This window comes from Lygodium microphyllum, chromosome 9 (genome assembly GCF_053477565.2).
Source record: "Lygodium microphyllum isolate KBCC chromosome 9, Lygodium_microphyllum_v1.1.10, whole genome shotgun sequence".
Taxonomy (NCBI): Eukaryota; Viridiplantae; Streptophyta; class Polypodiopsida; order Schizaeales; family Lygodiaceae; genus Lygodium; species Lygodium microphyllum.
In genome coordinates this window covers 157,625,490-157,648,064 of record NC_141143.1, presented here as the reverse complement: position 1 = coordinate 157,648,064, position 22,575 = coordinate 157,625,490, and the positions used below count along the sequence as shown (strand labels likewise).

The window sequence follows — 22,575 nt, the reverse complement described above, 5'->3', positions numbered from 1 at the left end:
GCAAATCGCTGGTTCACTGCAAATCTCTATGGGATGTATTTGTGCCCTCCACTGCCATATTCCTCTCTGTGCAATGTAAGTGGAAGCTAGCTTTAGAACTTGGAAGAAGAGAATTAAAAGACTATGGGGGGCTACGCCGTCTCTTAGTTTGAATGTAATTCGGTGGCGTCTGCTACTTAAGAAATTACCTCTTCAGGTGCCATTTGGCTAACAAAATACAAACATCCCCTCTACGTCCTTTGTGTAAGAGAGTAGTGGAGACTGATAAACATCCCTTGTGGGATTGTGTACAAGTGAAGCCTCTTTGGAGGAAAGTGAGATAGTGGATTAGACATGCAAATTTGTTTTTGAATGACATGCTATGCTTTTCAGTGGTCCTATTTGGTGATCAAGGTTCGTTGGACGATGGCACTTGGAGACTGATCAATCTCCTATCTACCATCACCTTGAAGTTCATCTAGTCATGGAGGAATACATGTGTGTTTAGATCTTGCACTATCAAGAGCATTGAGGAAGCTATAGGTTCACTAAAGGATGAGATTTTACTAGTTTTGAAGCAACTCAAGGATTCACGCTGGCTCCTTAAGTTGTTTTGTAAGAAGCTTTGTGTTTTGGCTTAGGCCAAGGGGCATAACTTTTATGTTGTAACTATATTTACCTTTTCTCATTAATATCAATTTTTGCATGCATTATTTAAAAAAAAAAGGTCTTCCTAGACCTAAAGCAAGCCATAAAGTAAGTGAATCACTTTTGGCCATGAGAGTTTGAGATTCAGACAAATCGAATGTCATTGGGAGGAGGAAGACCTCTCTGATTGCGGGAAGCCTTGAGAACCCTTGCGGATGCGTGGCAACAATAAATATCGATGGATGGGAAATTTGTTGATCCAAAAAAGCAGCCACGAAAATAAAGAAAGATTCTAGACTAGATTCTCTGGGGACCACGTCGATCATCCTCTCGACTCGAGTCTCTCCACCACCCAAAAGGCCCGCGCCGACTCATCAAGCCCCCCCCCCCCCCCTCTCTCATCAAGCCGTCTCTCTCTCTCTCTCTCTCTCTCTCTCTCAGCGCCGCCGCGAACACAGCGCGACTCGTGACGAACGACTAAAAGAGAACGGAAGAGAGAAGTTTTGGCAGAGAAGACTCCTGTTATCTTCTTTATATTACTGCTGCTCTCATTACTCCGCAGACCAGAAGAGTCGTTAACATACACAACCGAGACATCGCACAAATCCAATACCTCCCCTACGGCCACCTTCCACAACATGTGCTCTTCTATCCTCATGGATGCGAGCTCCCTGATCGCCATACCTCATCACCACCGTGACCCCCACCCCCCTTTCGCCATGAGAGTGCCTTCTTCTACCTGTCTTCTCCCTCTCGAGGCCTGCAGTACTGGTTTATCGCTCCCCAGGTGATCATCTCCTTGCTTTTTAATGCCACCACATCACACTTCTCTGTGTGTTTTTCCAGCGTTGCCTTTTACAGTTCTAATACTTCATCTTGTACCAGGTCCGGCGGGTTCGGGATCGGCAAACACGACCAACACATCTGCGGCAGCAAGAGAGCAGTTTTCAGGCCAAAGGCTGCTTTGAATCCGGCCATGCCTGCTGGTGAAGATGGACAAAGAGGCATTATTGAAAGTGAGCCAGGGACTTATTGGTTTGATTTTGCAGTAATTGGTAGTGGAATAGCAGGGCTAAGGTACGCACTGGATGTTGCTTCTTATGGCACCGTTGCCATAATCACAAAGGCGGAACCTCACGAGACAAACACCAATTATGCCCAAGGTGGAGTAAGTGCCGTCTTGGATCCCTCAGACTCTGTGGAGAATCACATCAGAGATACCATGGTCGCTGGTGACTATCTCTGCGACCAAGAAGCAGTAGAGGTGCAAATTTTCTCACACTCTACTGTTGGATCTTGATATGTACGGCAGTCTTTGGATCACAGAAAATTCTTAATTATATTGCCACATTGACAGGTCGTATGTCGAGAGGGACCAGAACGGGTTAAAGAACTGATTGCTATGGGTGCTTCCTTTGACCAAAGCAAAGATGGACGGCTGCATCTTGCTCGTGAGGGTGGTCATTCTCATCATCGTATAGTGCATGCTGCAGACATGACAGGCAGGGAAATTGAGAGAGCTCTGCTTATGACTGTTCGGAAAAAACCCAACATTATCTTCTTTGAACATCACTTTGCACTAGATTTACTCACACGGAAGGTACACATTCAAAAACTGTGTGGATACAAATCATGAAAACGGTATGAGGTTCTCACCATGGATTCTTTTGGATGGAAGGAAGGAGAAACCATTACATGTCATGGGGTGGACACTTTGGACATACGAACTTGCAAGGTTAGAACTTTACCATTCAATCGATAATACACAGATATTAAGCAAAAAGAAAGGAGAGGGACTGCCCGAGGGTTTAATTTTTGTGGTTTTGGCTTGGAGCGGGGAGGGTGGGGGGGCAGGGGGGAAACCAGGCTTTCTTACCTTCTGTCAGTCCAGAGCACAGTACTGTGTAACCTTGCAGGAAGTGTTTATCATGCTTAAGCAGCTCTTCACATTCTTGATGGTTCAGGCATGAAATTTTGTGGACTTTTGTTTTCTTTCTTTTTTTGGGCGTGGAGTGGGGGGTTGTGCAGGGATGGAGGGATTGTATAGGAAACACAATCTTAATCTTGCAGAGACAAGGCTTTTACCTTCTGTTAGTTGAGAGAAACCATATTACATAATCCTGGCAGATAGTCTTTTTTATAGTTAAGCGATTCCTGATTTTCTTGGAGTTAATCGGGACTTGGCATATCGGTTCATATATGAAGGATTGCACAATCAGGCTTGTGCCTATACACTTACTGATTGCTTTTGGATCATGAAGTTGAATGCAGGTTGCATAGCATGTGTGTAATCACGGATCACAAAAGCATGATTCCCATCCTCCACCTAGAATGAAAATAACATAGGAGAGCTGGTTTTGTCTTCTGTTTTGCCTTTATTAACAATATGAGGATAGAGGACATGTGAGCAAGGAACCTTCCTAGTGATAGTTTCTGGAATCCTCCCTCCATTCGTGAATAACCCTTTTAGAGTGGTCATTCTTTCCTATGATCCTTAGCTGGAGTTAGGGTCAATCATGAGCTTAGCTATTGAAGGAATTTCATTTTGGTTGATTGCGATATAGTTTCATAGAGACCATTCCTCTTTTGTCAACATTATTTTTAAGTTGACATTCAACTGTCAGAGTGCTGTATTGTGGAGCATGATTGGATTGAATGCAAATGCAGAATATAAATATATATATATATATATATATATAATATATATATATATTCTGGAGAAAACTGAACATTGCTGAATACAAGGGGCAGAATATGGACAAAGCTGTGCACGCATCTACAGCTAGAAGACCTTTCAACCTATACAAAACACAATGTGTTGGAGACTAGGCAATCAACTAATAACTCCCTTATTTCGCAACTTGATAGTGTCCCTAATTATGCTAGATAGTGGAAGTAACTCGAGGCACATTGCATTAAGTTGCGAAATAAGGGGGGGAGGAGATGTTAGATATGCTCAATGCCCCACCCCTCATATGGTGCCACCAATTATCCATGGTGCTCAAAGTTGTAAGGCCCCCATTATGAGGAGTAGCCATGTACGAGCCCAGATATTGGTTGGGTCTTGACTTGTAAGTCAAATGAGATCTATGTGATTGGATGGCAAAAAGGTGACTCTTGTGGATCTAGTCTTAACTACCTTATTTCGCAACTTGATGCAACGTGCCTCGAGATAGTGTTCCTAATAACTCCCTTATTTTGCAACTTGATACAATGTGCCTCGAGTTGCTTCCAACTTAACTACCTTATCTAACTCAAAGACTAGATCCACAAGAGTCACCTTTTTGCCATCCAATCACATAGACCTCATTTGACTTATAAGTCAAGACCCAACCAATACTATCTGAAGCACCTACATGACCCAACACCAAATCCTTGTGCCAACAGTCCCTGGGGATGCCGATACATATCCATATGGCTCGCTTTGTGCCCCAAGCATCATACTTACGGTACCATACATGGGATTAGACATTCCACTTGTATTACTCGGATACATTGGGTGTTGTGAGCCATGCATTGGTTGCTGCATACCATAGGGATTTGTGCCATACATTCTAGTATGCGGTGCCTGTCCAACCATAGCATGAAAAATGGTACCACCACCAAAGTATCCTTGTTGTCCCATGCTTGCGTGTGCATAATTGCCTTGCTGCTCATGTTTCCATGTATTGGCACTACAAAGTTGGCCATGCATTTGTACTTGCTGCCCCACGGATACCAGCTGTTTGTGCTCATCAGGTATTTTGGGCTCTTCTAAAGAAGGCTTAGGCATTTCCTTCTGTTCTTGTCACTGTCTTGAAGCTGTAGAAGGTGTCTTCTTCTCTTTGCCTTTGCTATCTTTCTTTGGGGCATTCAAGAATTGAGTAAACTGGGGATCCTTTGCCAATTCAGCAAAAAGATTTGTTGCTGTACCCATTCGATCCTTGAAGCTATCATCAAATTCTTCAGCCCCTTGCTGGTCATCAGCCTCTTAATGCATTGAAGTGCCAACATTTGGGTCATTTCTCACATTTTCAGTATGCTATCCATGCTGAGAATCATACTCAACATTAGTCATTGCATTTCTCCCTTCACCATGTGATTGACCAAGGAGTGATGCATCCTCTCCACTTGATCCTATATCACCATGTGAAGACATGCTTGCTGTAATTCATTGCTGAGAACAATTTCAGCAATAATGCAAGTAGTCCCAAGTTACAATCAAGTATCACGGGCTCACCAATTCAAAGGATCTGATGGTATCTCGGCTATGGAACCATGAAACTAGCCTTTCTTCCGTGGATGGGTGGTAAATCCTCGATTACAACTTAATTACAATAGCAAACAATTAATGCAAATCTGAAAATACAAATTTACCTACTGATCTTGGACAATGCACACCCGATTGGTCCCAAAATTGGCGCCCCTTTGGGTATTTCTTTAGCTTTATTGAAGAAAAAGTTGATTTGCAATGGGATTCTCCCGATTTCCTTCGCAATCCAAACTCCCCTTGCTCTTCAAAGTGACCAGCGAGTTTTCAATCTGATTTGCTCCTTGATTCGGGCACTTAATTGGTCTTCACCCACTTCATGGACGATGGAAATGCCCCAAATTCAATGGCTGCTAGTCCTCCGCCTGAAGTTAGCTGAAATTCACCTTCAGTCCTGTTAAATCCAAGCCTTGGAGCTTCCAATTTCTGGCATGCTTCCCTAGGTTGTTGCTAAACCCTAATTTCTACTGTAAATTAGAGATTACAACAGAGAAATTTACAATTTCTCAGTCTCCAAGGGTCCAAATGTTGAGATCTTCGGAGCAAGGCTGCGAAATGATTGGGAGATGAGAGAGAAAGCTGTAGAGAGAGAAAATTCAGAGTTTTGTCGTGAAGAATGATTGAAAATCAGTCAAATACAGCTGCTGCCCTGCCACAACAGCTTGTAGATGGAAAAAACTGGAGAAAATCAGTTATTTACTGCTGCTGCCCCATCTCAACAGCTTGTAGATGTTGTCACCTGCTGTTGATTGGTCTTCTCTTGCCCTTGGCTGTCTCAGAAGGTTCTCCAATGGCTACAAATCAGACTAGCAGCCTCTCCTCCCTCTCTCTTGCAGACTGAATTTATAAAAATGCCTCTCTCCAGCCTCTAAAGACGTTTTTCAGTCTTGCATGGGCATTTTTGACAAGTGGTAGCCTTCCCAAATGATTTTTCTAGCATTTTTCATAATTAAATATTAGTTTTCAATAACTTATAGCAACTTTTGCCTTTGACATTCTGTGATTTCCTCGAGTCCCGGGCTTGTAAATTTACTCTAATCTCAATTACATCTCATGTGTGCAACATTTACTTAACCATGTGATTAAAAATTAATCCACATGTTAAGTGAGGTTTCAAAAAATGCATGTCCTCATGACAATAGCCATGCGTGCTCTAGAGAAAAAGGTGTCATTGAAGTCCACACTGAACCATTGTGCAAAACCTTTGGCAACCAATCATGCCTTGTGTTAATCTAGGGTAGCCATCATTGAGGTGCTTGGTCTTGAAGACCTATTTAACATTAATCACCTTCCTATGAGCAAGCCGTGGGATAAAGTGCTAAGCGTTGTTTTGCTCAATAGCCTCTTAACTCCTACTTCATGGTCTTCTGTCTCACGAGGATGTGAAATTTTGATGTTTTGCTTAGCATTTGATTAAAAGTTAATCAAATGTATAAATGTGACTTGCACATGTGAGGTACAAGTTAGTTATTTCACAATGTGGGACCTAGGACCCTAAGATATTAATTGGTACTAAAGGTAAAAGTTGTGTGTGGCACAGACAAATTTATTAGCTATTAATGTAAGTGGTGACATTAAAGACTAGATATTAATTAAGTAAGTAAAGCCAATCTAGGGGCTAATAACTACTCAGGGATACTTGGGAGACAAATTGGCCTAGCCAATTTAATTATTGGCTAGTGAAATTATTTTCATGGGGCACTAAAATAATAATTAAAAATTAATTTAATAAGCTAGATAATGCTAGAAAATGGGATTAGAAGGTTGCCACTTGTCAAAACTTACCCATGCAAGTGGAGAGAAGGCTGTTGTAGGCTAGTGGAAGAATATCTGAGCTATTCTAAGAGAGAGAGAGAGAGAGAGAGAGAGAGAGAGAGAGAGAGAGAGAGAGAGAGAGAGAGAGAGAGAGAGAGAGAGAGAGAGAGAGAGAGATTGTTCAAGTGATCTACAACCATCAAATACCTATTCAAGAGCTGGCGACAATAATTTGGAGGCCTACAACAGGTACAGGTGACTATTGGGAAGGAGGCCAGATAGCAAGCGATTGCTCCAGAAAGGTTGGTGAACATATTTTGACTCCTAGGTTGTAGGTGACAGTATATAGGGCTTCTTGGGACATGGCAACAATTGTTTTCTTCAGATTTTCACGAAGAAACTTTGAAATTTCTCTTTCTATAGCATTCTCTCTCATCTTCCAGCCATTTCTCAAGTTCTCACGTTATCTCAGCAAAATCTAGCCATTTGAGCCATCAGAGGTGGATATTTTGGTTAGTCTTTACTATAAACCCTAATTTACAGCGGAAATTAGGGTTTGATAACTGCCTCGAGATGTGTGCTCAAATTTGGGGACTTGGGACTTGAATTCTAGCTTCTGAAATTGAAGAATTTAAGAGAGATCTAAGTGGCTGGTTAGCGAATATTGAATTTGGGGCTAAATTTGTCTCTCAAAGAGCAAGGTGAAGAGTAATCCCCAAGCAAACCAAGGGGCAAATTGGTTGGAAGGCTTATTGGTCATTTATGACAGCAAGAGGCACTTGCATTAGCAGAGGAGATTCAAGGATCTCAATTGTACTTCATCCATTTGCAATGAAAGATAAAGAAATACTATGAGGGGCGCCAGTTTTGGGGCCAACAAGCTATCTTATGTCCAAGGTTAATGTCTTGACTTCCTCATACAGCAACAAGGCAAGTAACTCATCCTAGCCAAGGGGGCTTGTTCATACAAAGATTGATGTGTCAAAGGTTTTGATTCCTTTCCCAAACCATTCAAGGTAATTGCAATCATGTCATCATTTTCAACTTTGGAACCAATTAATGCAAGTTGATTTGCAATGGTTTTAATCTCTGTAGTATAAGCTTGAATGCTCCTACCATTCCTTGTCATATTATTGGACTGTTGTTTTAGTTGAACCTTCCATGCACGAGTAACATTACCATAATTTTTCATAAGAATGTCCCAAGCATCCTTTGGAGTTTGACAACTAGTAATTTGCATAGCCATTGCGTCTGAGATGCAATACAAGAAGCAACGCAGAACTTTAGTACTAAACTCTTTCTGACCACCATCTATGAGCTCTTAGTTGTTCTGCAGTCGGATTCATTTCTTCTGGGAGTCTCGGTCCAGCTTCATCTCCTGTGCAAAGATCCTAGTGGCCTCTTCCAATTATGAAGTTTTGCATTCTGAACTTCCATAGAGCAATGTTCTTGTTGTCAAGCTTCCCCCCCATAATTTGAGTAATATTATCAATTCTTGTTGCATTAGCCATAATGCAATACTCAGCAGTTTAAGACGATGCAGTATCTTTTCAGTTAGGCAACCACAATGTCGTCAGACAATCTTCAAAAACTTGTCACAATTTGCAGGTTGCAACTACAAATATCATCAACTGCTCAAGGCATAAGTCAAGTGTATTTACCACGGTCTATGGTAATATAGCCAAGATCCAAAAGAAATGATAGTCGCAGTTCAGATCTGCAATTCAAAGCATCCCACACACATCCTCATGCAAGTAGAGTCAATACATCCAGTTGAAGTACTCAGTAGCAAACCGCTTTATGGGAACCTTGTCATCTGTTGGCTGTAAACTGTATTACAACAGTGAAAACACAGTAAAACTAAGCATAAACTAGGCTCAAATCTGCTCATAAGTATCACATAACATCATCACACCATTCTAGCATCAAATATGTTCATGTAGGCATCAGTAGATGCATCAACTTCATTCTAACATACACTAAAACTCTTTCACAGTTTATGACATGCAAGCAGCCTATTATAAACAGCAGTAAAGAACTCTGTAGTAGCTGGAGGATTCTCAGCCCAACAGCACCTCAATGCATCTCAGATACTTGCCACAACATCTGAGAACTAGTACATATCGCGGCATCATTGATTGCATATACACCAAGTATGAAGAAAAGTCCTTGCACAGACTGTAACCAGCCAATAACCCTGTTATACCAGTGATATATCAGTTATGAGCTGAGCACTCAATGCTCAAGGCACCTCAGATGAGACATTAGAACACCCAAGTATTAGCTGGGCCTCACTGGACATTATCATGAGATACATGCTGTCCCTGCATGTATAGCAGCACCCTGCCTGTGTACTCAGTCAGTAACTGATCTTCAGCCCTTCTAATAGTATTCAAGTGTATGAGTATGTTGCCAAACTGAATACCAAGCATCCTTGCAATGTTCAGGTGTAGTAGGTGAGCACCAAGGCTGAGCATTTTATGCAGATAAACAGGCGCAATTTCAGTCTGTCCATGCTGGTCTGAGAGGGGCTATTGAACTGCTGCTCACTGATGAATCTTGAGCACTCAATAGTGCTAAGAAGATCCACACAATGGCCAAGGTTGTCACTCAATATGGAGTGCAACAACCATGCAAAACTTGGTGCCCATTTGCAGGAGAAGAAAACAGGCGCAACCAGTCCTGATCCACGCTGACAGGCTGATGCTGATACCAGCTACAATGAGCCCAACCACAAGCTTCCATAGATGCCCATAAACTCACTATAGAGGCCTCAATAGGGTCTGACAAAGATAGAGACAAGCAACCATTGATACATACCACAAGATCTTCAGGTTATGGCTGCCAATGAACCTCTGCAGGGTTCTTCACAAGCTGCAGGTCACAGTCACCCTCCAACTTCCAGCTCTTTCAAGATTGAGCTCTGATACCATGACAAAGGAGAGGGGAAGAGGTAGACAAAGACACGGAGCTGCCAATAGAGAGCAGTGTACTCTCATTGTCATGATTTTTTATTCATTCTATGTAACATACTGTAAAGCCTAAGTTACACCATACAAAAGATAAGATAGGTCACATTGGCCAAACACACACCAACTTATTATTATGGCACACATGTTGATGACAACTAGCTACAGTTGCACAACTAGGCCGGTCACAAGTATTGAGCTTGAATCTCAACATTTAACCGCATATGGGAATGTATGGCACAACTCCTTATGGTATGCAACAACCAATGTATGGTGTGCAAGGCCCAATGTATTCGAGTATGCTTGGTAATATGCATAACCCTAAGGGCTGCATATAAATGCTTTCTTTGCAAACACAAGGGTCACATGGCTAAGGACTGTTCCAATAGGCAGCAAGCTGGAAAATCAGAAAATTTGGGAGATCTCAAGGGAAAGAAGCCTAAAACATCCATTGGTTTGGTGCCACATATTATTAGTGATCAAGGTTGGTTCATGTTCAATGGATTACACGTTTAGTTTTGATGGCATCCAAGAGGCCCCCATTAAGCACAATAGTCTTCATCTTGCCAATGCCATCAACATAATGAAACAACATCCATGTTGGTCAAGGAAAGAGTTGCACTTGGCAGTTTTTATCTGATCCCTTTGGACAGGGGGCACAAGATTTGATTATTTTTCCTAGTTTTGACGGGCTTGCTTTTTTTTTCCCCCCTTCAACGGGTTGTACCTAGGGTACACATTTCAATTTTCATGTTGTCTGGGTTCACATTTTACATCTTATGCACTTAAATGTTATGTGCAAGCTAAGCTTTTGACAGAGGAACAGATATTGCTGGAGTCTGATACAGGACAAAGGGGCAATCAGACTGCCTGTTTTTAATATGAATCAGCTGATGTACCCCAGTTGAGAGTGAAAAAGCTCTTTCTTTCAGATATGCCATCATATGCACATTTATCACAGGTTTGTAGTGTTGGGGGTAAAGGCGCCTCCGCCGTGCCGCCCCGTGTATTACTACACTGACAGTACCCGCCACTGCACACTGCAGGTGGCGGGCGCCCGTCACGTCACTTTATTCTTTATTCTTTTAGTGACAGTTTGAATAAAGGAAGGCCCGGTCACACATTGTGACTGTTGGAGTTCCCATTTCTTGTCTCTCTCTTTCTTGCTCTTGCTCTCCCGCCATAGCTCGCGTGCAAGCTTCGATCCTTCTCACCTTTCAACTGGTATCAGAGCTTGGCATTCTCTTGCTCGAGCTCGACTCGGTGCTTCCCGACCTTCGCATCGACTCGCTTCACGCATTGGGTCTCCATCCCGGCAGCCATAGCCGACCTCTTGAGCTCCCGACTCTCCTCGGCTTCCCGAGCTCCATCCTGGCCTTCTTGAGCTTCATCAGGGCCTTGCCCTTGAGGTATTGCTTCAGCATTTGCAGGCATTTGAGTGTATTCTCAGATTGAAACAGGGCAGGAACAAAGGGCAGCCACTCTTCTTGAGCTCCATAGCTCATATCTTCCCTCCCCTTTGCATTGGGCCTTCATGGCTTGGTATGTGCCTACCTTGGGCCATCATTGAGCCCCCCATTACCCCCTTTTCAGCCCACATGGAGCAACAGCAAGTTCAGCACTAACAGGGCAGATTGCATCATTTTTTTTTCCAGGCTGTGAGCACTCATCTACTTCAGCTCCACACTTGGCCATTGCTTCTTGCTCTCTACCTTGATCAAGAGGGCTATAGACTTCATGTTTGATGTCATTCAAGCTTTGGGTATTGGTCTTGATCTTTCGGGGCTGATTTCTTCAGATTTGGGACTGTCATAAACTGTCATAACAGGCTGAAAACAGGGCAGCACCATTGGCATTAGCATTTGTTGCTTATACTCCATTCCGGTTGTGCTATTTGATGCCCGTATGCGGTCTACATGATGCCTAGTGCCTTGGGAATGTATGCACATGATTATGCCATGATTTTGGCTTGAAATATTGGCTGATTTGGGACTGTTATTTACTGTTATACAGTGCTGGAAACAGGGCAGCCACACTTGGCATTGGCATTTAATGCTTATACTCTACTCCGGTTACCTTGTTTGATGCCCGTATGCGGTCTACTTCCTACCCGGATGTATTGGGGATGTATGCATTTGGTTTGACCATGATTTTGGCTTGAATTTGGGGCTGAAATCTACTGTTTAGAACAGTAAATACATGCTGGAATAACAGTGGGCTGAAGGTACTTTACATGCTTTGGCACTTACCTACCGATACCGGATGTATGCTTTGAGCTTTGGCATGATATCTCTGACATTTGGGGACGACTTGGAGCATATGTATGAGATTATGGGATGCTTTTGAGCTTCGCATTAGCTCCGTCTTCACTGGCATTTGGACCGACTCGGCATGCTCGTGGACCACCTATGCCTCATGTCTCTGCTTGACAGTTAGGCTTTTGCATTACATGCTTTGGTTCGTGACATATGCTATTTGGTTCGTGTATGCCATACCGACATTTGGAGCTTGGATTTGGATGTATTTGAGCATTCCCGGCTTACTTGATCACTGATCTTGGTTGCTATTTGGATGTCATTGAGTTGACCGAGAGCTTATTTGGGCTTATGTATTGCTTCATGGTTAATACGACCGGTGCTTCATGTATGTCATGCTCTCTCGGATGCGCTTGATGCATTGACAGGGTCACTTATCACTGGTGCTTTCTCTTGGGTTGTTTGAGCTTCTGAGCTCGCTTTGTATGCCTTTTGTGCCAGTGGGAGCATTTTACATGCTTTCTTGACCTTTGACAGTTGCATGCTATTGGAGCACTTACATGTATTTGAAGCAGTTTATGTCTTGAGCCGCTACATACACATTGAGACTTTGGGATCATACTCCGATCTTTATGGATATGCATTGATGTACTCTTGGTTCACAGGATGCTTATGAGCTGAGTCTTATATTTGGATCTTTCTCTTTGAGCAGATACCTATTTGTGTCAGGTTTTGGCAGTTACAGGAACACTTTGCCTAGAGTGTCTGGGGGTGTGCCTTTCACTGGCAGATGTTATTTTGACATGCTTGGTGTTGAGCTCATGTTCTTTTCACTGTCATTGGCCTTGCTTATGTCCGTTTCATGCCGGATTTGGACCTAGCATTGTTTGCTTGACATTGGATCCTATTTTGGGACAGTTTGCTCTCTAGACTGCATACCTGCAATTTATTACAGCAAGCAGTTATTGGTGGACTGAGGTGTACTTTTCATGCTGAAATATCCTGATTTGGTGTACCGCACCTAGTACTAAGTGGGCAGCAACTTTTGGCACACTTTGCTCACCCTTTGGACCCCGTTTTGGTCATTTTTGGGCAGTTTCTGCAGTAAAACAGCAAGCAGTTTTGGACTGTTTGGGCATTTCCAGCCTGCATAATGGCGTCATCTTCGCATGATAGTGCCATCTTTAACATTACAAAGTTGGATGGTACCAACTACTCTTACTGGAAGAGTCAAATATGGCAGGTTTTGGTGCAGAAATCTCAGATTAAGCCACTTCGGTTGAGTGGGGAGCAGCCTGAAACTATGGACATTGACGACTGGCTTGAACTTGATGAGCTATGCAAGTCCACGATTGTATTGTCTCTCACTGAACAGGTACATTATAATGTATTTGAGGAAGCACAGAGTGCATGGGATCTATGGAATAAGATCAAGAATCTTTATGATAAGAAAAGTCCGGCGAGTCAGATGTACTGGTTGAAGCAGCTTATGGATCTGCGCATGAAGGATAATGCGACTATGTCTGCTCACTTGAGCCAGTTCCATGCTATACTGAAGAACCTGACTTCGCAGGATATCACCTTTGGAGAGGAAGTAACTCCTCTTTTCTTGCTTGGAACTCTGAATGAGTCATGGGATGTATTCCGCACTGCTCTTTGTGCCTCTAGTGCTACTCTAAAATTGGCAGATGTTGAGAGTGCTCTTCTTCAGGAAGAGGTGAATCGCAAAAACTTGGATGCCTCTCGTGGTAGTCATGCTTTGACAGTTAGAGGCAGGAATGACAGGTATGACCGTGGTAATGGCCGAGGCCGTGACTCGCAGAAGGGTCGGTCTAAATCTCGTGGTGGCAAGTCGCGTAGTAAGTCGCGTGGACGCAATGCAAATGTCACTTGTCATCATTGTGGGAAAAAGGGCCATATTAGACCACAGTGTCATGAGTTGCGCAATGAGAAGCGCAAGGATAAGGGGAAAGATAAAGTGCAGGAGAAGTCCTCTGATCGCAGCATAGTACCTGCGAAGTCCAACGTCAAGATTGAGGAAATTAATGTCACGCAGACTGAAGAGTCCGATGGTGGTGATGAGTTTATACTTGCAACTAGTTCTTCTGATGCTTCACACTTGACTGAGACACCTAGTATGTATGCACAGTGCTGGTTATTGGATTCAGGTGCGTCCTTCCATGTGACGCCTTACCGTGAGTGGTTTCACTCTTACCGTACTGTATCTGGATCAGTCAAACTTGGAGATGACAGGTCTCTTGATATTGTGGGCTGTGGAGATATTCAGTTGCAGTTTTCCACTGGCAGTTCCTTTTTGCTCAGGGATGTACGTCATGTACCTGCGCTTATGCGTAGTCTTATGTCTGCAGGACAGTTGGATGATGCAGGATTTCATGTCTGTTTTGGGGATTCTACCTGGAAGATTACCAAAGGCAGACTTGTGCTTGCTAGAGGCGCCAAGGCTGGCAGCCTCTATCCTCTTGTTGTATCTGGGTCTTCTGTAGACCATGTTTTGGCAGTGGGCTCTATCCCACATGTATCACTTTGGCATGCCCGTTTGGGGCATATGTCTTTGAAAGGAATGAAAATGTTATCTGGTTTGCAGTATCTTCCGCCTTTGGATTATGCATGTTTTGACTCGTGTGATCATTGTCTTTATGGTAAGCAGAATAGGTCTACGCATAAGAAATCGGGTAGGCCACGCATGAGTGAGCCCTTGGCATTGGTGCATTCCGATGTTTGTGGGCCTATGCCTTGCATGTCTATGGGTGGCGCGAAGTACTTCGTTACCTTCATTGATGATTTTTCTAGGAAAGTGTGGGCTTATCCCATAAAGCAGAAGTCCGATGTCTTGGCAGTTTTTCAGAGATGGCTTGCTCTTGTTGAGAACCAGACTGGGTATAGGCTGAAATGCCTTAGGACAGATAATGGGGGAGAATATGTCTCGCATGCTTTTGAGCAGTTTTGTGATGACAGGGGTATTAAGCGTCAGTTGACCGCCCCTTACACCCCACCCCAGAATGGTTTGGCTGAGCGCATGAACAGGACTATTCAGGAGCGTGTGCGCTCTATGCTTAGCCATGCAGGCCTACCCCCGAGTTTTTGGGCTGAGGCAGTTAGTACGTCAGTGCATGTCATAAACCGATCGCCTTCCAGTGGATTGGATTTCCAAGTTGCAGAGGAAGTTTGGGCTGGTAAGCCACCCTCTTATGCACATCTCCGTGTCTTTGGATGTGAGGCATTCTGCCATGTGCCCAAGGACAAGAGGAGTAAATTGGATCCAAAGAGCATTAAATGCATATTCCTTGGCTATGGTGAGTCAGGAGAGATGGGCTATCGCCTATGGGATCCGCAGGTGCGGAAAATAGTACGCAGCCATGATGTCGTCTTCCATGAAGACAAGATGCACAGGCAGCCTGAGAAGGTGGTTGAGATCCGCAGAGTGATCTTTCAGGAGGAGCCTAAAGCTCCAGCACAGCCAGTAGTACAGCCTGCAGCAGTTCCTCCATAGGGCCAGGATGTTGGACAAGTAGTTAGACAGGCAGCAGAGCCTGCGGTGAGACGGTCTGCTAGAGATAGACGTCCACCTGACAGATTTCAGCCCTCTATGCATTATGTTTTGGTTACAGATGCAGGAGAGCCTTTCACTTATGATGAGGCTATGCGCAGGGGTGACAGTCACTCCTGGGAGAGGGCTATGCAGTCTGAGATAGACTCCCTGCATAAGAATGAGACTTGGGATTTGGTTGCCTTGCCTAAGGGCAAGAAGGCTTTGCCATGCAAGTGGGTGTACAAGCTGAAAAGTACCCCTGGACACCCCAAGCCGGCATACAAGGCTAGATTGGTAGCAAAGGGTTTTAAGCAGGAACATGGTGTGGACTTTGATGAGGTCTTCTCTCCTGTGGTTAAGATGACCACCCTGCGCTTAGTCTTGGCTTTGGTTGCACAGCTTGACTTAGATCTATATCAGATGGATGTCAAGACGGCTTTTCTACATGGGGACTTGCATGATGAGATCTATATGGATCAGCCTAAGGGCTTTGCAGAACCTGGCAGGGAGCACCTAGTGTGCAAGTTGAAGAAGAGCTTGTATGGCTTGAAGCAGGCACCTAGGGAATGGTATCATAAGTTTGATGCCTTTATGCAGTCACAGGGCTACAGCAGGAGTGCTATGGATCCGTGTCTTTACACGAAGAAAGCCCGTGATGGCAGTTTGCTTATCTTGGTACTCTATGTTGATGATATGCTGATAGTAGGGAAAGCTCATGATGAGCTAGATGCTCTTAAATCTCAGCTAAAGAAGAGCTTTGAGATGAAGGATTTGGGACAGGCCTCACATATACTTGGGATGCGTATTAAGCGCGATAGGCATCAGGGACTTTTGTATCTCTCACAGCGGGAGTACATTCATAAAGTCCTTGAGCGCTTCCGCATGCAGGACGTAAAGCCTATTGGCTGTCCATTACCTTCTTATGTGAAGGTATCACAGGCCGATTGTCCGCAGACAGATGAGCAGAGGGCCGAGATGGCCAAGATCCCTTATGCATCAGCCGTGGGCAGTTTGATGTATGCCATGATAGCCACTCGTCCAGATATTGCACATGCAGTTGGTGTTGTGGCACGCTATATGGCTACACCTGGCAGCAGACATTGGGATGCCGTGAAGGGTATCATGAGGTACCTGAAGGGCACAGCAAATATGTGTATTTGCTATGGCAGCCAGGATACAGGGGTCGTGGGGTACACTGACTCCGATTATGCAGGACATGCAGATAGTAGGAAGTCCACTTCTGGCTATGTATTCACCTATGCTGGAGGGGCTATCTCTTGGATGTCCAGGGTTCAGAAGTGTATGGCTTTGTCTACCACTGAGGCCGAGTATGTTGCAGCCACTGAGGCTTGCAAGGAGGCCATATGGTTAGGCCGTCTAGTTGCTGACCTTGGGATTGATGCTACACCTACACTGCATTCGGATTCTATGAGTGCCATTCAGTTGGCTAAGAATCCGGTCTTCCATGCGAAGACGAAACACATTGAGGTGAGGTATCACTTCATACGTGGTGTCGTGGAGGACAGGTCTGTTGACCTTGTCAAGATCTCCACTGACGAGAATCCTGCAGATTTGCTCACGAAGAGCCTCACTACTGAGCGCTTTGCCTTCCTCAGGAGGTTGATGGGCGTTGGATGAGATGTCACCTTTCCTCACCTATGTACATTTGTACTGTCTTTTCTTTTTCTTTTCTCTCTCACTAGGGCAGATTCGCCTTTAAGTGGGAGGTTGTTGGGGGTAAAGGCGCCTCCGCCGTGCCGCCCCGTGTATTACTACACTGACAGTACCCGCCACTGCACACTGCAGGTGGCGGGCGCCCGTCACGTCACTTTATTCTTTATTCTTTTAGTGACAGTTTGAATAAAGGAAGGCCCGGTCACACATTGTGACTGTTGGAGTTCCCATTTCTTGTCTCTCTCTTTCTTGCTCTTGCTCTCCCGCCATAGCTCGCGTGCAAGCTTCGATCCTTCTCACCTTTCATGTAGGCTCTTGAGTCAAGAATGGAAGTGCATTCTGACTGGATAGTGGCATCTTAAGAACTTCCACCCATGCTGGGCATTCATGTTGAATCATCCCTTGACAATCCTTGGTGACAACTTGAGGTCATCCAACCAATGATAAACAGATATAAGGTGGTCCCCATAGAACAGAGGAGGTTGGTCAAGTGAGAGTTGTGTTTATATCACATTGGTCAAATTGGTCTTCTAGAAACTCTGGCCCATTATGTAGCAGTCCCTTAGCTTGTTTTCAACTATGTGGATACATGAGGTACAATTAACATTTCCTGATGGGGAGACAAAATTACTTCTTTTCGGACATGTCCATGAAACTGGTATTCATCAATTAAATGGGTCAAAATGTCTCAACCATAATCAAGCAGTCCAGAAATCTGAAAACACAAAGAAGAGGGGGCTAAAATATGCTTGTTCAAAGATACTAACACCATATTTCTCCCAACCCTAGCTGACCCTTGCAGTATTTCTTCACTCATTGAAGAAACTTAGGTACAACTAATTGGTAGGAAGCTGTTTTACATTGAAGAGATTGCTGCACCAGACGGCAGACTGAACCTCCTAATCTCTAGACTGGGATTGGCTGCCCTGTGGCCCTTACTATCCAACTCCCCTTGTTTTCCAATATGTAGCCTATTTCAGTTTCTGTGTTGGACTTACCTGTGGCATATCTGGAGGACCTTCCCTAAATGAAACAGCTGGTCCATGGATCGAGATGGTCCGTTCAACTCCAATTCTACTTCATGAACTGTCTTCTTTTTTGTAGTAGCCTTGAGGCTTCTTAGGTTGTTCCCTAGCTGGCTTGACTTGGGAGGCTAGAAGGCTTTTTGTACATTTTAATTTTCTCAAATCATCACAGAGAGAGAGAGAGGGAGAGAGAGAGAGAGAGAGAGAGAGAGAGGGGCTAATACCAAAATGTCAGGTAAAACGGTTTACAGCTGGAGTGGTTATGCTGGCATCAGGAGGTGCTGGTCATATTTACCCCGTTACAACAAATCCTTTGGTGAGTATTTTTCCTTACTTCAAACCATCCATATTGGACGAGTCTGTTTCTGAGCTGTGAGTGGCTGGTGAAGCATTTAGTTAATAAGGATTGTGCCATGCATGCAGGTAGCAACAGGTGATGGTGTTGCTATGGCACATCGAGCCGGTGCAGTCATCTCTGATATGGAGTAAGTCAGCAGTGAATCAGGCCCTCTTATCACAGTTAATTTTCACCATTCATTTTTGTGATAATTATTGTTGCTGTTTTTTGTTGGGATTGGTGTTTGGGGGAATGCTGCAGATTTGTTCAGTTCCATCCTACAGCTTTAGCTGATGATGGGCTTCCGAAGAAGCCCAAAAACAGGGACAATGCATTTCTTATTACAGAAGCAGTAAGGGGAGCTGGTGGGATTCTTTACAACCAGGCCATGGAAAGATTCATGCCCTCATATGATGATCGAGCAGAGCTTGCACCCAGAGATGTAGTAGCACGCAGCATTGATGATCAACTCAAGAAACGTAAAGAGACCTTTGTTTATTTGGACATAAGCCATAAACCTAGGGAGGAAACTTTATCACACTTCCCAAATATTGCAGCAGAGTGCCTAAAGTATGGTCTTGATATTACCAAGCATCCGATACCTGTGGTGCCAGCAGCACATTACATGTGTGGTGGAGTTCAAACTGGACTTCAAGGTGAAACTTCAGTTGCTGGTTTGTATGCAGCTGGTGAAGTTGCCTGCACAGGATTGCATGGTGCAAATAGGCTTGGCAGCAACTCAATGCTTGAGGCACTGGTTTTTGCTCAAAGAGCAGTGAAACCTGCTATTGAATATTCTCACAAAGCTCAGAAATGTGCTCATTTAAAGTTGGAGTGGCCTCGTCCTTATGCACCAGTGGAACTCAAGGATGTACAGCTTGATGATATTATAGAATTCACATTGTCAAAAAGAAAAGCACTGCAAGAAATTATGTGGCAATTTGTGGGGCTTATACGCTCAACAGAAAGTCTCAGAGAAGCACAAAGAAGGATAAAGGAGCTGGAGTTGGCATATGATGAAGAACTTTGGAGAAAAGGCTGGGAGTCTAACATGGTTCATGTGACAGTTTGTGAGCTGAAGAACCTAATAGCAGTTGCTAGTGTTGTTGTTAGGTGTGCTCTTTCCAGGCAGGAAAGTCGAGGTTCTCACTATGTAATTGACTTTTCAAAGCTTGTAGATAGCAAGAGGGTTGCCACAGTTCTCTCTCCTGGCTTGTCTGTAAAATCTTGATGAGGCACAGTCAGAGATCTGATTTTGCTGACAAAGAAAATTTGCAACTATTATATGATTGTCACCAATTGAAACCCTAGGATGATGGAGTAGATTTTACAAGCAACTTAGAACATGTCTGAAACTTAAACATCTTCATCATTTCTGGCACTTCAACAAATTTTCTGCATGGAGTGGATGGATGTCCTTGGCCTCAGCCCACAAGTCATGAAGGCTAAACAATGCTGTCATTTCTGAGCAGACACACTGAACTGGCGTGTGACAGGTTTGGTTAGTAGAAATTTCGGTCGTGGATGAGAAGGCGTGTCACAAGTAGCCCTCTCAGATACAGGAATAAAAATGGACCTTTCGCCTTCAACTGAAGCATGTTGTGCCAGCTGCAGACAACAGGCATTTCACTTGTTTGTCTTCAATTGGAACATATATACTATCTGTGTATTTCATTAAGGTGGTGATACTCTCATTCAGATCAATGATTTGTCAGAAAGTAAAGTAATATAATGAGGATGACTATGTACAACACCCTGACATTCCGATGTTCTTTCGATATTCTTTATGCCCTTAATGGATGAGAAATCAAGAAAAATAGCTACTATGGAACACTTCGTATTTAAAGCTACAGTGGTGGCAGACACTGTGGGTGGACTTTGCTTGCTTAGCAGAGTGCAACAATGTGTTACATGCTTGTACTTCTGATGGACAATTTGTACAGCTTGTAATCAGCCAATGTGAATTACCTTGCCCCTTGCTGCTTGTGGAGGAAAGATAATGATGGATTTAAAAACAAGTGGAAGGTCTGACACTCTCGGGGAACGTTTTTGAACCAGTTTATTACATGAATTTGTTCCCTTAAGTTATAAGCATAGCCCCACCTAAGGGAGTGCTGATCTACATTCAAATTTGATGGCCCCAATCTGTGGGGTCTGAGGTTTTTTATATACCCCCTTTGTTTACCATTATATATCCTTCCTAACGATTGCTAATTTGCTAATGATAGTACGAAACTACAATAGTTTGTTGGAATGTGACAATGAATTTCCCCGAGGACTTGCTCAAGTCTGTTAAAAAGTCTATGGTTACTTTCTCAAGTGGTGAATCGGTTCATAACTTCATTGCCGAAGGCAACTTCCTGGAACATTAAAAAACCATGGTGATGAAGTAAAGAGCTTGTTTTCTATGGTCTTTTTTTGGGTGACCATAAGCACCACACACCCTTTTGCTTAGGCTGATAGTTCATCAGTTGAGGCATCTAGCAACTTTTTTTAGATTCTTGGTAATCCTTTTGTAGCTCTTTCAAGTTGTTTCTTCAATTTTGCTAGACATTGAATAGAATGCTACAGCTTGTTACTTTGGTGGGGATTGAGGAATCACACAAAGCTGAGAAGCCTGTATGGTAAGGCAAAGACAATTGGCTTCTATTGCAAGGTTAAAGCTATACAGCATTTTAAGTGGTGGGTCTGCGGAAGGTCTAGAATTGGGTAGATTGTCTTTGTAAAAATGATTGAGACTATGATAGGTTGTGTTGGTTGTTTTATTGGCTTGCTATGCACTATAAATGATGTATACACTACATGCTTATTCTTAATGTGTGGATACTTAAATGAGAACAATAGTTATGAGTGATGTGTACTACATGTTATTCTCATTCTGGACAGTTTGGAAGGCTGAGATAAGTACAGCAGTCGATCCATATTTCATGAATTTCTTTTTTCCAGGCAAAGAGAATCCTATTAATAACACCTTGGAAAAAGCCAAAATTTGAAGAGTTGGCTGTCTTGTTGAATTTATAAACATAGGCAAAGGAACATTCCCTTCCCTATTGTCCAATTATAGTTGTTTGGAATGGCATATTGCACATGTAGATGATGAAGTCTTAAAGCATGGCATTAATCAATCTCTCTCTCTCTCTCTCTCTCTCTCTCTCTCTCTCTCACACACACACACACACACACACACACACACATCAATAGGTTAAGCTGTTTGATTTGGATTTCTTAAGTTCTAAAGACCCTGAGAGTGCTGAGCATGTACAGAGTGGATTTACAATTTTGATAAGCTTACACATGGAGGGCACAATTGTGAATGTTTGGGGGACTCTGATTGTCTTCCATTGCACATGCTCTCAAGTTATCTGCTAGTTTACAAGTCACAAGAATGCAATCGATGTTCAATGTGAATCTGCAAAAGTCGAGGTGGCCGATGTGCACTCACTCCAATGTGGATCTTTGTCCATTGCCCACTGTTAACCCACATGGATTGTGGTGCCCATGGGATTAATCTTAACTTGGCATTTACTGTATTATTACAGTGAAGTGTTAGGGCGACATTTTTGACACACATAAATTTGTTTGGATTATTGTGCTGAGCTATGTGTATAAGACCGCTAAACACCTTCTCCATTCTCTTGCTCACGCCATTGCTATCCTCTTTTTCTCCTCCTTTGGCTAATGGTTAGGTTAGTTCCTCACCACAAACAGAGTTCTGAACCCCTACATGATGGAGTCTACGCAAACGGTTGAGAGAGATCCTCCTTACCTCAGGAGATGTGTAATGTAAGCTTAATGATATGTCTGCATGTGAGCTTACTAACGTGCACATTAGACTACGATTCCTGTCCTTTACATTAAAATAAGATTTTTGGAATGCCCTAGTGTATGGTAGAATCGAGAATAGTAGATCCCTAAATGAGGAACTTATCAAATTTCGACCAAGTGTATTTATTAAGTCCTTCATGTCAGTTTTCTCACCCCCTAATGACCAACACCCCAAGCCCAAGTGTTGGGAAGTCTCAGCTAGTATGTTAAATACATTGTGTGGAGTAAAGAGTGCCGGAGATTAGAAAGCACATTTGATTCTTTAAAAATAATGGTTTCTTTTCCAACTAGAAAGCAACCATATTTTGA

General features: G+C 43.4%; 1 protein-coding gene across 1 annotated transcript; it reads left to right on the top strand.

Moving 5' to 3' along the window:
* Positions 1 to 1,038: 1,038 nt before the first annotated feature.
* Positions 1,039 to 20,828, top strand: AO (L-aspartate oxidase). The gene is made up of 7 exons (XM_087685446.1): positions 1,039 to 1,414; positions 1,513 to 1,891; positions 1,985 to 2,227; positions 2,306 to 2,362; positions 18,340 to 18,420; positions 18,528 to 18,589; positions 18,703 to 20,828. The coding sequence occupies exons 1-7, from the start codon at positions 1,266 to 1,268 to the stop codon at positions 19,670 to 19,672; spliced, it is 1,941 nt and encodes a 646-aa protein (XP_087541572.1). The 5' UTR covers positions 1,039 to 1,265; the 3' UTR covers positions 19,673 to 20,828.
* The last annotated feature ends 1,747 nt before the right edge of the window (positions 20,829 to 22,575 follow it).

Bases quoted from the DNA above. Each gene is read 5' to 3' on its own strand.
- AO (XM_087685446.1), top strand. From the start codon at position 1,266: ATGTGCTCTTCTATCCTCATGGATGCGAGCTCCCTGATCGCCATACCT. The intron at 2,228-2,305 runs GTACACATTCAA...TTTGGATGGAAG, and splicing joins TAGATTTACTCACACGGAAG to GAAGGAGAAACCATTACATG. The intron at 2,363-18,339 runs GTTAGAACTTTA...CCAAAATGTCAG, and splicing joins TGGACATACGAACTTGCAAG to GTAAAACGGTTTACAGCTGG.